The sequence below is a fragment of the Leptodactylus fuscus genome, chromosome 2 (assembly GCF_031893055.1).
Source record: "Leptodactylus fuscus isolate aLepFus1 chromosome 2, aLepFus1.hap2, whole genome shotgun sequence".
In the NCBI taxonomy this organism is placed as follows: domain Eukaryota; kingdom Metazoa; phylum Chordata; class Amphibia; order Anura; family Leptodactylidae; genus Leptodactylus; species Leptodactylus fuscus.
In genome coordinates, this window is record NC_134266.1 from 277,007,970 (window position 1) to 277,023,046 (window position 15,077).

Here is a 15,077-nt window from a genome sequence, read left to right on the forward strand (position 1 = left end):
ATATTTAAGACTAAGGGGGTTGTTGTTCTAGATAACAAAAACATGGCTGCTTATTTCTAGAAGTAGCACCACATCTGTCCACAGGTTGTGTCTGGAACTGCAGCTCAGCTCCATTGAAGTGAACAGAACTGGGCTGCAATACCACTTGTACCCTGTGGACAGGTGTGGCGCTGTGTCTCAAACAAAGTTTTTCTTTTTTCTTGGACTAAGAGAATAAAAGGGTCACGATGAGAACTTAAACATCCGAGTCTCCGCTTCTTACTATTGCTTGGATCTTATGCGCAAATTTACATGTTTTTGAAAAATTTTAAATTTCCTTTTTTCAACCAGAATTTTTTGACCCAATAAGAAGACGTGACGGGTCCTTTCTCCTACCTCAAAGGTGAACGGGTAGGCGTGCTCACCCAACTTCTTAATCAGGCGTTCCTGCAGTCGTGTCAGCGGCTTCTTCTCCTCGGGGACCGGTGGGAAAGCTTGAATGTTGGCAACGAAAAGATCCTTGCGAAATGTCAAACCCAGAACGTCAAGGTCCTCGCGTCCGTAACGAAAAGCACAAGTCAGCGTCACAAACACTGGAGGAACGAGAGACAAAGCCTGGCTGTAATTAAGGGCTGGCAGGATCTGAAGGTTGACGAGATGCCAACCGCGTGACTGCTTCATTATCCGGATCACGCTCTCGTGATGTTCAGTCTCAAACATGAAGACAAACCGCTAATTTTCTGCACTCTAGTTTTTGAGAGACGCATCTATAATAGAGATGACAGAAGCAGCGAGGCTTGTAATTACGGGACGGCTCCGCTCAGCCCCACGTCTGTAATTACATGTAATTAGAGATTAATTTCTGGCAGGTGAAAAATGGTCAAAAATTTCATTGACCAAAAATTCTAGAGGAAAATATCAAACCCTACTTGCTTATTGTTTCCTCGTAGGCAGGTCCCTGAACAGGGGCTGGATTCTGCCCAATCATAAACTTGGAACCCCATTGATTTTCAATGCTCCTTGCCCCACCCATGATTAGAAAAACAGGGTTGTTGAAACCATATTGCCCCACCCCTGAGGAACTTAACAATAAGATACCATGTAACAGCAATAAGATGTTCTTTATATTCTTTTGGCAGTGGATTTTGTGAATCTTAAGATATACAGTGTATCTAGCAGACGATCACTAAGATACCGTCGTGTAGGTTACCTTTCCTTTCTTTTAAATATTCGGGATCCACCAGCACAACACCATCTAAAAGAAATACAGAAATATGTGAATAAATACATTGTATCTACAGATAACGAACACAAACATGAAAACTCAAAATTCATATCGGACCATAATATAAATCCCCCACCAACCTGACATGGCTGATAACAGATAGTAATAGATTGTATTCTCCTGTCCTACAGTCGGCCTCTCCTCTCCTGACATGGCTGATAACAGATAGTAATAGATTGTATTCCCCTGTCCTACAGTCGGCCTCTCCTCTCCTGACATGGCTGATAACAGATAGTAATAGATTGTATTCTCCTGTACTACAGTCGGCCTCTCCTCTCCTGACATGGCTGATAACAGATAGTAATAGATTGTATTCCCCTGTCCTACAGTCGGACTCTCCCCTCCTGACATGGTTGATAACAGATAGTAATAGATTGTATTCCCCTGTCCTACAGTCGGACTCTCCCCTCCTGACATGGTTGATAACAGATAGTAATAGATTGTATTCTCCTGTCCTACAGTCGGCCTCTCCTCTCCTGACATGGATGATGACAGATAGTAATAGATTGTATTCCCCTGTCCTACAGTCGGCCTCTCCCCTCCTGACATGGTTGATAACAGATAGTAATAGATTGTATTCTCCTGTCCTACAGTCGGCCTCTCCTGACATGGCTGATAACAGATAGTAATAGATTGTATTCTCCTGTCCTACAGTCGGCCTCTCCCCTCCTGACATGGTTGATAACAGATAGTAATAGATTGTATTCTCCTGTCCTACAGTCGGCCTCACCTGACATGGCTGATAACAGATAGTAATAGATTGTATTCCCCTGTCCTACAGTCGGCCTCTCCCCTCCTGACATGGTTGATAACAGATAGTAATAGATTGTATTCTCCTGTCCTACAGTCGGCCTCACCTGACATGGCTGATAACAGATAGTAATAGATTGTATTCCCCTGTCCTACAGTCGGCCTCTCCTCTCCTGACATGGCTGATAACAGATAGTAATAGATTGTATTTCCCTGTCCTACAGTCGGCCTCTCCTCTCCTGACATGGCTAATAACAGATAGTAATAGATTGTATTCCCCTGTCCTACAGTCGGCCTCTCCTCTCCTGACATGGCTGATAACAGATAGTAATAGATTGTATTCCCCTGTCCTACAGTCGGCCTCTCCCCTCCTGACATGGCTGATAACAGATAGTAATAGATTGTATTCCCCTGTCCTACAGTCGGCCTCTCCTCTCCTGACATGGCTGATAACAGATAGTAATAGATTGTATTCTCCTGTCCTACAGTCGGCCTCTCCCCTCCTGACATGGCTGATAACAGATAGTAATAGATTGTATTCTCCTGTCCTACAGTCGGCCTCTCCTCTCCTGACATGGCTGATAACAGATAGAAATAGATTGTATTCCCCTGTCCTACAGTCGGCCTCTCCTCCCCTGACATGGCTGATAACAGATAGTAATAGATTGTATTCCCCTTTCCTACAGTCGGCCTCTCCTCTCCTGACATGGCTGATAACAGATAGTAATAGATTGTATTCCCCTGTCCTACAGTCGGCCTCTCCTCTCCTGACATGGCTGATAACAGATAGTAATAGATTGTATTCTCCTGTCCTACAGTCGGCCTCTCCTGACATGGCTGATAACAGATAGTAATAGATTGTATTCCCCTGTCCTACAGTCGGCCTCTCCCCTCCTGACATGGTTGATAACAGATAGTAATAGATTGTATTCTCCTGTCCTACAGTCGGCCTCTCCCCTCCTGACATGGTTGATAACAGATAGTAATAGATTGTATTCCCCTGTCCTACAGTCGGCCTCTCCCCTCCTGACATGGTTGATAACAGATAGTAATAGATTGTATTCTCCTGTCCTACAGTCGGCCTCTCCCCTCCTGACATGGCTGATAACAGATAGTAATAGATTGTATTCCCCTGTCCTACAGTCGGCCTCTCCTCTCCTGACATGGCTGATAACAGATAGTAATAGATTGTATTCTCCTGTCCTACAGTCGGCCTCTCCCCTCCTGACATGGCTGATAACAGATAGTAATAGATTGTATTCTCCTGTCCTACAGTCGGCCTCTCCTCTCCTGACATGGCTGATAACAGATAGAAATAGATTGTATTCCCCTGTCCTACAGTCAGCCTCTCCCCTCCTGACATGGCTGCTAACAGATAGTAATAGATTGTATTCCCCTGTCCTACAGTCGGCCTCTCCTCTCCTGACATGGCTGATAACAGATAGTAATAGATTGTATTCTCCTGTCCTACAGTCGGCCTCTCCTCTCCTGACATGGCTGATAACAGATAGTAATAGATTGTATTCTCCTGTCCTACAGTCGGCCTCTCCTGACATGGCTGATAACAGATAATAATAGATTGTATTCCCCTGTCCTACAGTCGGCCTCTACCCTCCTGACATGGCTGATAACAGATAGTAATAGATTGTATTCTCCTGTCCTACAGTCGGCCTCTCCTCTCCTGACATGGCTGATAACAGATAGTAATAGATTGTATTCCCCTGTCCTACAGTCGGCCTCTCCTCTCCTGACATGGCTGATAACAGATAGTAATAGATTGTATTCCCCTGTCCTACAGTCGGCCTCTCCCCTCCTGACATGGCTGATAACAGATAGTAATAGATTGTATTCCCCTGTCCTACAGTCGGCCTCTCCTGACATGGCTGATAACAGATAGTAATAGATTATATTCCCCTGTCCTACAGTCGGCTTCTCCTCTCCTGACATGGCTGATAACAGATAGTAATAGATTGTATTCCCCTGTCCTACAGTCGGCCTCTCCTCTCCTGACATGGCTGATAACAGATAGTAATAGATTGTATTCCCCTGTCCTACAGTCGGCCTCTCCTCTCCTGACATGGCTGATAACAGATAGAAATAGATTGTATTCCCCTGTCCTACAGTCGGCCTCTCCTCCCCTGACATGGCTGATAACAGATAGTAATAGATTGTATTCCCCTGTCCTACAGTCGGCCTCTCCTCTCCTGACATGGCTGATAACAGATAGTAATAGATTGTATTCTCCTGTCCTACAGTCGGCCTCTCCTGACATGGCTGATAACAGATAGTAATAGATTGTATTCCCCTGTCCTACAGTCAGCCTCTCCCCTCCTGACATGGCTGCTAACAGATAGTAATAGATTGTATTCCCCTGTCCTACAGTCGTCCTCTCCTCTCCTGACATGGCTGATAACAGATAGTAATAGATTGTATTCCCCTGTCCTACAGTCGGCCTCTCCTCTCCTGACATGGCTGATAACAGATAGTAATAGATTGTATTCCCCTGTCCTACAGTCGGCCTCTCCTCTCCTGACATGGCTGATAACAGATAGTAATAGATTGTATTCTCCTGTCCTACAGTCGGCCTCTCCTGACATGGCTGATAACAGATAATAATAGATTGTATTCCCCTGTCCTACAGTCGGCCTCTCCCCTCCTGACATGGCTGATAACAGATAGTAATAGATTGTATTCTCCTGTCCTACAGTCGGCCTCTCCTCTCCTGACATGGCTGATAACAGATAGTAATAGATTGTATTCTCCTGTCCTACAGTCCTACCTATACAGTGAGTGCCCTATGGGCGGGTGATATTTTCCGGTCTTGACAGTATATATTTGTCCGGTCGGTGCAGTATATATTTGTCCGGTTGGGGCAGTATATATTTGTCCGGTCGGGGCAGTATATATTTGTCCGGTCGGGGCAGTATATATTTGTCCGGTCTTGGCAGTATATATTTGTCCGGTCTTGGCAGTATATATTTGTCCGGTCGGGGCAGTATATATTTGTCCGGTCGGGTTAGTATATATTTGTCCGGTCTTGGCAGTATATATTTGTCCGGTCGGTGCAGTATATATTTGTCCGGTCGGTGCAGTATATATTTGTCCGGTCGGGGCAGTATATATTTGTCCGGTCGGGGCAGTATATATTTGTCCGGTCGGGGCAGTATATATTTGTCCGGTCGGTGCAGTATATATTTGTCCGGTTGGGGCAGTATATATTTGTCCGGTCGGGGCAGTATATATTTGTCCGGTTGGGGCAGTATATATTTGTCCGGTCTTGGCAGTATATATTTGTCCGGTCTTGGCAGTATATATTTGTCCGGTCGGGGCAGTATATATTTGTCCGGTCGGGGCAGTATATATTTGTCCGGTCGGGTTAGTATGTATTTGTCTGGTTGGGGCAGTATATATTTGCCTGGTCGGGGCAGTATATTTTTGTCTGGTTGGGGCAGTATATATTTGTCCGGTCGGTGCAGTATATATTTGTCCGGTCGGTGCAGTATATATTTGTCCGGTTGGGGCAGTATATATTTGTCCGGTCGGTGCAGTATATATTTGTCCGGTCGGTGCAGTATATATTTGTCCGGTCGGGGCAGTATATATTTGTCCGGTCGGGGCAGTATATATTTGTCCGGTCGGGGCAGTATATATTTGTCCGGTCGGTGCAGTATATATTTGTCCGGTCGGGTTAGTATATATTTGTCCGGTCTTGGCAGTATATATTTGTCCGGTCGGTGCAGTATATATTTGTCCGGTCGGGGCAGTATATATTTGTCCGGTCGGTGCAGTATATATTTGTCCGGTCGGTGCAGTATATATTTGTCCGGTCGGGGCAGTATATATTTGTCCGGTCGGGGCAGTATATATTTGTCCGGTCGGGGCAGTATATATTTGTCCGGTCGGTGCAGTATATATTTGTCCGGTCGGGGCAGTATATATTTGTCCGGTCGGTGCAGTATATATTTGTCCGGTCGGGGCAGTATATATTTGTCCGGTCGGTGCAGTATATATTTGCCTGGTCGGGGCAGTATATATTTGTCCGGTTGGGGCAGTATATATTTGTCCGGTCTTGGCAGTATATATTTGTCCGGTCTTGGCAGTATATATTTGTCCGGTCGGGGCAGTATATATTTGTCCGGTCGGGGCAGTATATATTTGTCCGGTCGGGTTAGTATGTATTTGTCTGGTTGGGGCAGTATATATTTGCCTGGTCGGGGCAGTATATTTTTGTCTGGTTGGGGCAGTATATATTTGCCTGGTCGGGGCAGTATATATTTGTCCGGTCTTGGCAGTATATATTTGTGCGGTCGGGGCAGTATATATTTGTCCAGTGGGGGCAGTATATATTTGTCCGGTCGGGGCAGTATATATTTGCCCTCTGTATTGTTCTTGGGGATTAGTTTTGTAGCTTTTTCCTGTAGTAAATATTTGCAGGTTTTATTATTTATCTATTTACACAAGTCATGTAATAATTCCGCCATTGTATTAGATGATGCCGCCTGTACATACTGTGCCAATGGTGATGGGGAGCGGTGTCCATATCCTGCTCCCACCATATATCAGTCACCACCAGGGGGAGTCACTGCACACAGGATTATACTGCTAGTATTGATCTCAAGGGCAGCATGCAGTGGACTCCCCCTGGTGGCCTCTCTGACAGTACCAGTAGGAGTGGAGGCCATACTGGGCCCCCCTTTCATCATGGGCCCCACATGTGCTGGATATCGATGACTTTACCCCTCTCCGGCCACCACTTGGCATTGAGCATAATACCTATAGACCTCTCAGCTCGGATACCTGGAGTCTCTCAGGGTAGTTGATGCTCACCCCCATATCTTTCTATCCTCACCCCCATTCTGCGCTCTTGTGTGGCCACCAGTATGATTTCTGCTCCGGGGATGATAACACTTATGGTGCACTCCCAGCCAGGAGGGGGCGACTGTCAGAAGAGCCGGCTGCCTATGGTAATACTATACCGAGCTCTTCAGTACGATCCAGTCTAATATCTGATGACTGGTGGGGGGCACATACTTTTGCACTTGCCTTCTCTTGCCTCTTGCCTTATTTGCATACCATAATTGATTCTGTTTTAGTAGACAGAGGTCGCGGAGAAGTTTCACAGGTAGAATATTAAATTCCTCCTCGCTGCGAGCAAATGAGTCGCGGAGGATGAAGAAAGCGGCTTTCACCAGGAGTAATTAGAAAACCATAGCGGGCCGGGCGCCAACAAGAAGCGGCGGCAAGAACATCAAACCTGGGGGAAGATCTTAAAGGAGACAGAAGATTATACAGTGGGGTTAAAGGGGAACCCCACGAGACATGAGAGGGAAGACTCCATGGATGAGACCCTTCTCCTGCCTGCCGAGAAGAGGCCAGAAGTTGTCTTCACAATTTAGAGGCGTCTCAAGATCTTATATATCGTGAAGACCAAATGTCTGCACTGAACAACTTTATATCTTCATAGTGATTACAGCTCTGATGTTCTAATACAAAGCTCCAAACCTCCTGCATAGAGGTGAGCTCCATCCCAACTTCCTGCAGGTACCACTAGAGGGAGCTCAGGAGCTGACTGCAGACTGATTATATACAGTCACCACTAGAGGGAGCTCAGTAGCTGACCGCAGACAGATTATATACAGTCACCACTAGAGGGAGCTCAGGAGCTGACTGCAGACTGATTATATACAGTCACCACTAGAGGAATCTCAGGAGCTGACCGCAGACAGATTATATACAGCCACCACCAGAGGTAGCTCAGGAGCTGACTGAAGACTGATTATATACAGCCACCACTAGAGGGAGCTCAGGAGCTGACCGCAGACAGATTATATACAGCCACCACCAGAGGTAGCTCAGGAGCTGACTGAAGACTGATTATATACAGCCACCACTAGAGGGAGCTCAGGAGCTGACTACAGACAGATTATATACAGTCACCACTAGAGGAATCTCAGGAGCTGACCACAGACTGATTATATACAGCCACCACTAGCTCAGGAGCCGACTGCAGACTGATTATATACAGTCACCACTAGAGAGAGCTCAGCAGCTGACTGTAGACTGATTATATACAGTCACCACTAGAGGGAGCTCAGCAGCTGACTGTAGACTGATTATATACAGTCACCACTAGAGGGAGCTCAGCAGCTGATTGCAGACTGATTATATACAGTCATCACTAGAGGGAGCTCAGGAGCTGAGTGCAGAATGATTATACACAGTCACCACTAGCGGGAGCTCAGCAGCTGACTGCAGACAGATTATATACAGCCACCACTAGAGGGAGCTCAGGAGCTGACTACAGACAGATTATATACAGTCACCACTAGAGGAATCTCAGGAGCTGACCGCAGACTGATTATATACAGCCACCACTAGCTCAGGAGCCGACTGCAGACTGATTATATACAGTCACCACTAGAGAGAGCTCAGCAGCTGACTGTAGACTGATTATATACAGTCACCACTAGAGGGAGCTCAGCAGCTGACTGTAGACTGATTATATACAGTCACCACTAGAGGGAGCTCAGCAGCTGATTGCAGACTGATTATATACAGTCATCACTAGAGGGAGCTCAGGAGCTGAGTGCAGAATGATTATACACAGTCACCACTAGCGGGAGCTCAGCAGCTGACTGCAGACAGATTATATACAGTCACCACTAGAGGGAGCTCAGCAGCTGACTGCAGACAGATTATATACAGTCACCACTAGGGGGGTTCAGAAGCTGACTGCAGACAGATTATATACAGTCACCACTAGAGGGAGCTCAGCAGCTGACTGCAGACAGATTATATACAGTCACCACTAGAGGGAGCTCAGGAGCTGACTGCAGACAGATTATATACAGTCACCACTAGAGGGAGCGCAGGAGCTGACTGCAGACAGATTATATACAGTCACCACTAGAGGGAGCGCAGGAGCTGACTGCAGACAGATTATATACAGTCACCACTAGAGGGAGCGCAGGAGCTGATTGAGTACAGTGTATGCATTGAGCTCCATAGTAACACAGTTAGCTCCTGAGCTCCCCCTAGTGGTGACTGAAGGACAGCAGAATCTTATCATGTAACTCATATAAAATAACAGTAGTAATAGCAGTGATGAATCAGATGAGTAATAATTAGGATATCTGGGGTTTCCTGCACTCACCCACAGGGTCCACAACATCTATGTGATCCACAAAGTCCCTCTTCCCCAGATACACGGTGAGCTGTGCGGAGAGAAGACATCAGGTCAGGTCAGGTATCGCTCGTACACTATAAGGAGCTGACAGTCTATTAGACATTTAAAAGACGGCAGTCACACCTGGATTGTGTGCAGAGCCGCCCTGACAGCGCCACCCTAAGGCCAGGCTCACACTGCGGAGCAGTAAGGAAACCCGCGGACCCCATAGAGGATTTCTGAAAAATTCAATTTTTAAAGCGGAAAGCGGGACGGTGATCGATCGCAGGTGTGAACACTCCCTAATGTACAGCTCACTATTAGCGGCTCCTACAGTCTAGTGCGGGGAAAACTCCATGTAGCGAAGACAATGTTATATATAAGAAGAAGAAAACCTATACTGGTGAGCTCGGACAGGTCCCACTGATTATACTGGTGAGCTCAGACAGGTCCCAGTGATTATACTGGTGAACTCAGACTGGTCCCAGTGATTATACTGGTGAGCTCAGACAGATCCCAGTGATTATACTGGTGAGCTCGGACAGATCCCAGTGATTATACTGGTGAGCTCGGACAGGTCCCACTGATTACACTGGTGAGCTCAGACAGGTCCCAGTGATTATACTGGTGAACTCAGACTGGTCCCAGTGATTATACTGGTGAGCTCAGACAGATCCCAGTGATTATACTGGTGAGCTCGGACAGGTCCCACTGATTACACTGGTGAGCTCAGACAGGTCCCAGTGATTATACTGGTGAACTCAGACTGGTCCCAGTGATTATACTGGTGAGCTCAGACAGATCCCAGTGATTATACTGGTGAGCTCGGACAGATCCCAGTGATTATACTGGTGAGCTCGGACAGGTCCCACTGATTACACTGGTGAGCTCAGACAGGTCCCAGTGATTATACTGGTGAACTCAGACTGGTCCCAGTGATTATACTGGTGAGCTCAGACAGATCCCAGTGATTATACTGGTGAGCTCGGACAGATCCCAGTGATTATACTGGTGAGCTCGGACAGGTCCCACTGATTACACTGGTGAGCTTGGACAGGTCCCACTGATTATACTGGTGAGCTCAGACAGGTCCCAGTGATTATACTGGTGAACTCAGACTGGTCCCAGTGATTATACTGGTGAGCTCAGACAGATCCCAGTGATTATACTGGTGAGCTCGGACAGATCCCAGTGATTATACTGGTGAGCTCGGACAGATCCCACTTATTATACTGGTGAGCTCGGACAGGTCCCACTGATTATACTGGTGAGTTCGGACAGGTCCCACTGATTACACTGGTGAGCTCGGAAAGGTCCAACTGATTATACTGGTGAGCTCAGACAGGTCCCAGTGATTATACTGGTGAGCTCGGACAGATCCCAGTGATTATACTGGTGAGCTCGGACAGATCCCACTGATTATACTGGTGAGCTCGGACAGATCCCAGTGATTATACTGGTGAGCTCGGACAGGTCCCACTGATTATACTGGTGAGTTCGGACAGATCCCACTGATTATACTGGTGAGCTCGGACAGATCCCACTGATTATACTGGTGAGCTCTGACAGGTCCCACTGATTATACTGGTGAGCTCGGACAGGGCCTAGTGATTACACTGGTGAGCTCGGACAGTTCCCAGTGATTATACTGGTGAGCTCGGACAGATCCCACTGATTATACTGGTGAGCTCGGACAGGGCCTAGTGATTACACTGGTGAGCTCGGACAGGTCCCAGTGATTATACTGGTGAGCTCGGACATGTCCCAGTAATTACACTGGTGAGTTCGGACAGGCCTAAGTGATTATACTGGTGAGCTCGGACAGGTCCCAGTGATTATACTGGTGAGCTTGGACAGGTCCCACTGATTATACTGGTGAACTCGGACAGGTCCCAATGATCATACTGGTGAGCTCATACAGGTCCAACTGATTATACTGGTGAGCACGTACAGGTCCCAGTGATTATACTGGTGAGCACAGACAGGTCCCAGTGATTATACTGGTGAGCTCATTCAGATCCCAGTGCTTACACTGATGAGCTCGGACAGATTTCAGTGATTACACTGGTGAGCTCAGACAGATGCCAGTGATTATATTAGTGATCTTGGACAGATCCCAGTGATTACACTGGTGAGCTCGGACAAGTCCCAGTTGTGATGAATGGCCTAGAGATTTGGGTTATTTTCACTGCCTTCTCAGATATATTTCCCTTTTTCCCTGTTAATTTACTCGACCTGATTAGCAAGATGCCAGAGATAGTGTCCAATTGTCCAAGCCTAATTCCTCCCTGGAGGTAGCTTGGCTCATCCCTTTGTCTCAACCTGGGCACAGCATTGTCATGATTGTGCTAACTTCGTTATTCTTAGCAGGGGGTGTCTGGGATCAGTGGACTGAGAGCCTTGCTATCCTATAAGACCCGGTCCCTCTCTCAGGGTGAGAGCGGACGGTAAAGGTAAAAAGGTGATCGCATTTTTGCCTGTGGCAAGGCCAGGTAGGCCAGAGGCTGGGTTAAAGTGGCTTTGGCGAGGCGAGATCCTTCACACAAATTATTACACTGGTGAGCTCGGACAAGTCCCAGTAATTACACTGGTGAGCTCGGACAGGTCCCACTGATTATACTGGTGAGCTCGGACAAGTCCCACTGATTATACTGGTGAGCTCGGACAGGTCCCAGTGATTATACTGGTGAGCTCGGACAGGTCCCAGTGATTATACTGGTGAGCTCGGACAGGTCCCACTGATTACACTGGTGAGCTCGGACAGGTCCCAGTGATTATACTGGTGAGCTCGGACAGATCCCAGTGATTATACTGGTGAGCTCATTCAGATCCCAGTGCTTACACTGGTGAGCTCGGACAGATTTCAGTGATTACACTGGTGAGCTCAGACAGATGCCAGTGATTATATTAGTGATCTTGGACAGATCCCAGTGATTATACTGGTGAGCTCGGACAGGTCCCAGTGATTATACTGGTGAGCTCAAACAGGTCCCAGTGATTATACTGGTGAGCTCGGACAGGTCCCAGTGATTATACTGGTGAGCTCAGACAGATGCCAGTGATTATACTGGTGAGCTCGGACAGGCCCCAGTGATTACACTGGTGAACTCGGACAGGTCCCACTGATTATACTGGTGAGCTCAGACAGGTCCCAGTGATTATACTGGTGAGCTCGGACAGATCCCACTGATTATACTGGTGAGCTCGGACAGGTCCCAGTGATTATACTGGTGAGCTCGGACAGGTCCCATTGATTATACTGGTGAGCTCGGACAGGTCCCAGTGATTATACTGGTGAGCTCGGACAGATCCCACTGATTATACTGGTGAGCTCAGACAGATGCCAGTGATTATACTGGTGAGCTCGGACAGATCCCACTGATTATACTGGTGAGCTCGGACAGGTCCCACTGATTATACTGGTGAGCTCGGACAGGTCCCAGTGATTATACTGGTGAGCTCAAACAGGTCCCAGTGATTATACTGGTGAGCTCGGACAGATCCCACTGATTATACTGGTGAGCTCGGACAGGTCCCAGTGATTATACTGGTGAGCTTGGACAGGTCCCATTGATTATACTGGTGAGCTCGGACAGGTCCCAGTGATTATACTGGTGAGCTCGGACAGATCCCAGTGATTATACTGGTGAGCTCGGACAGGTACCAGTGATTATACTGGTGAGCTCGGACAGGTCCCACTGATTATACTGGTGAGCTCAGACAGGTCCCAGTGATTATACTGGTGAGCCCGGACAGGTCCCAGTGATTATACTGGTGAGCTCGGACAGGTCCCAGTGATTATACTGGTGAGCTCGGACAGGTCCCAGTGATTATACTGGTGAGCTCGGACAGGTCCCAGTGATTATACTGGTGAGCTCGGACAGGTCCTAGTGATTATACTGGTGAGCTCGGACAGGTCCCAGTGATTATACTGCCGTGCACCGTCACTGGTAATAACCCGTATACATGAGTGATATGTATGAGCCGCCGCTCCGGGCTCTGATACATTTTGCTGCTGCTCCTGCGTGGGCCGTGTGATTACACAGATCAATCACAGACATGGCTACAGAAGAGCGCCCCCTGTGGTCACCGCTGATGAGATCCATCTGTTCTGTTTTCCCTTCCCTTGACAAATAATACAAATCCAATCACTGAGAGGAGAGACGATGGAACCATGAATAGCTGGAAACTCTGCCGCTATATCCTCCTGAATGGGGGCAGAAGGGATATATATATAATATATACTGTATATATGGACCTGGGTCAGCTCGGTCCTGGCGTTATAGGGCTCTGCTGCATCACAGGATGTCTGACCCTGCAACTCCTTACTGCCCCCTGCTGGTTCATGTAAAATAATGAACATTGAATACACTACAGCTTTGAATGTGATTGGAGTATAACATGATGTACAGCAATAGCAGAAGAGTGACTGCAGCTCTGGGTGTAACTAGAGTATATGATCTATCATAACTATCTATTTAACCCTTACTTTGTCTTCATCTCTTTGGTGATCTGTTTGCTGTCACTATATGGGAACTGTCCTGGGCAGCCCTGTCACAGCTGAGGGTTTGTTACAATTGCATCGCTGTGGTCAGGGCTTGTATTCGCCGCTCGCCGTCTCGCACAGCGACGACCTTGGACCCCACAACTCGCTTTTCTTTCTTTCGAAAGCTTTTAGTGCTGAAAGGTTTTTCTCTATAACTCTTAGTACCATGGAAACCGCTGGAGCGCGCGGCGGCCGGGACTTATAACCCAGGGTTTTATATAGGATCTGCCAGACTGCAAATGAGTCGGCACCAGGCGGGGAGCAAAAAAACCTGCGGATGGAAACATGGCAAGAATCTGTGAGCCTGTTCACACACACAAGGATTAAGAAAGAACAGGGGCCGATCATTGTCAGGTGGATACATTGTATCGACAAGTCATGTCACCATCATCCATTGACTAACGCCCTTCTAACCTCCACCTACAGGGGGCAGCAGCAGCAGGGGATGGACTGTATGATACTGACCCCCTGGATTAGATGTAGCCTATGTAATATGGAAGCTACAAGGGCCTCTGAGGGGCGCTGTGGAGCATGAGCAGGACATACGGTATATATAGGGAGCGAAGGACAGGACATATGGTATATATAGGGAGCGAAGGACAGGACATATGGTATATATAGGGAGCGAAGGACAGGATATATGGTATATATAGGGAGCGAAGAACAGGACATACGGTATATATAGGGAGCGAAGGACAGGACATACGATATATATAGGGAGCGAAGGACAGGACATACGATATATATAGGGAGCGAAGGACAGGATATATGGTATATATAGGGAGCGAAGGACAGGACATATGGTATATATAGGGAGCGAAGGACAGGACATATGGTATATATAGGGAGCGAAGGACAGGACATATGGTATATATAGGGAGCGAAGGACAGGACATATGGTATATATAGGGAGCGAAGGACAGGACATACGATATATATAGGGAGCGAAGGACAGGACATACGATATATATAGGGAGCGAAGGACAGGACATACGATATATATAGGGAGCGAAGGACAGGATATATGGTATATATAGGGAGCGAAGGACAGGACATATGGTATATATAGGGAGCGAAGGACAGGACATATGGTATATATAGGGAGCGAAGGACAGGACATATGGTATATATAGGGAGCGAAGGACAGGACATATGGTATATATAGGGAGCGAAGGACAGGACATATGGTATATATAGGGAGCGAAGGACAGGACATACGGTATATATAGGGAGCGAAGGACAGGACATACGGTATATATAGGGAGCGAAGGACAGGACATACGATATATATAGGGAGCGAAGGACAGGATATATGGTATATATAGGGAGCGAAGGACAGGACATATGGTATA

General features: G+C 47.2%; 1 protein-coding gene across 5 annotated transcripts in view; it reads right to left on the reverse strand.

Moving 5' to 3' along the window:
• LOC142196119 (beta-arrestin-1) overlaps positions 1–15,077 on the reverse strand; it is a 125,179-nt gene that overhangs the window by 30,616 nt on the left and 79,486 nt on the right. For all 5 annotated transcript variants that reach the window (XM_075266345.1, XM_075266343.1, XM_075266341.1 and 2 more), the window contains exons 3-5: positions 9,168–9,228; positions 1,190–1,234; positions 376–572 (exon numbers count right to left, since the gene is read on the reverse strand). In XM_075266345.1, the coding sequence (XP_075122446.1) occupies positions 376–572; positions 1,190–1,234; positions 9,168–9,228 (303 nt within the window). The remainder of the gene's footprint in view (positions 1–375; positions 573–1,189; positions 1,235–9,167; positions 9,229–15,077) is intronic.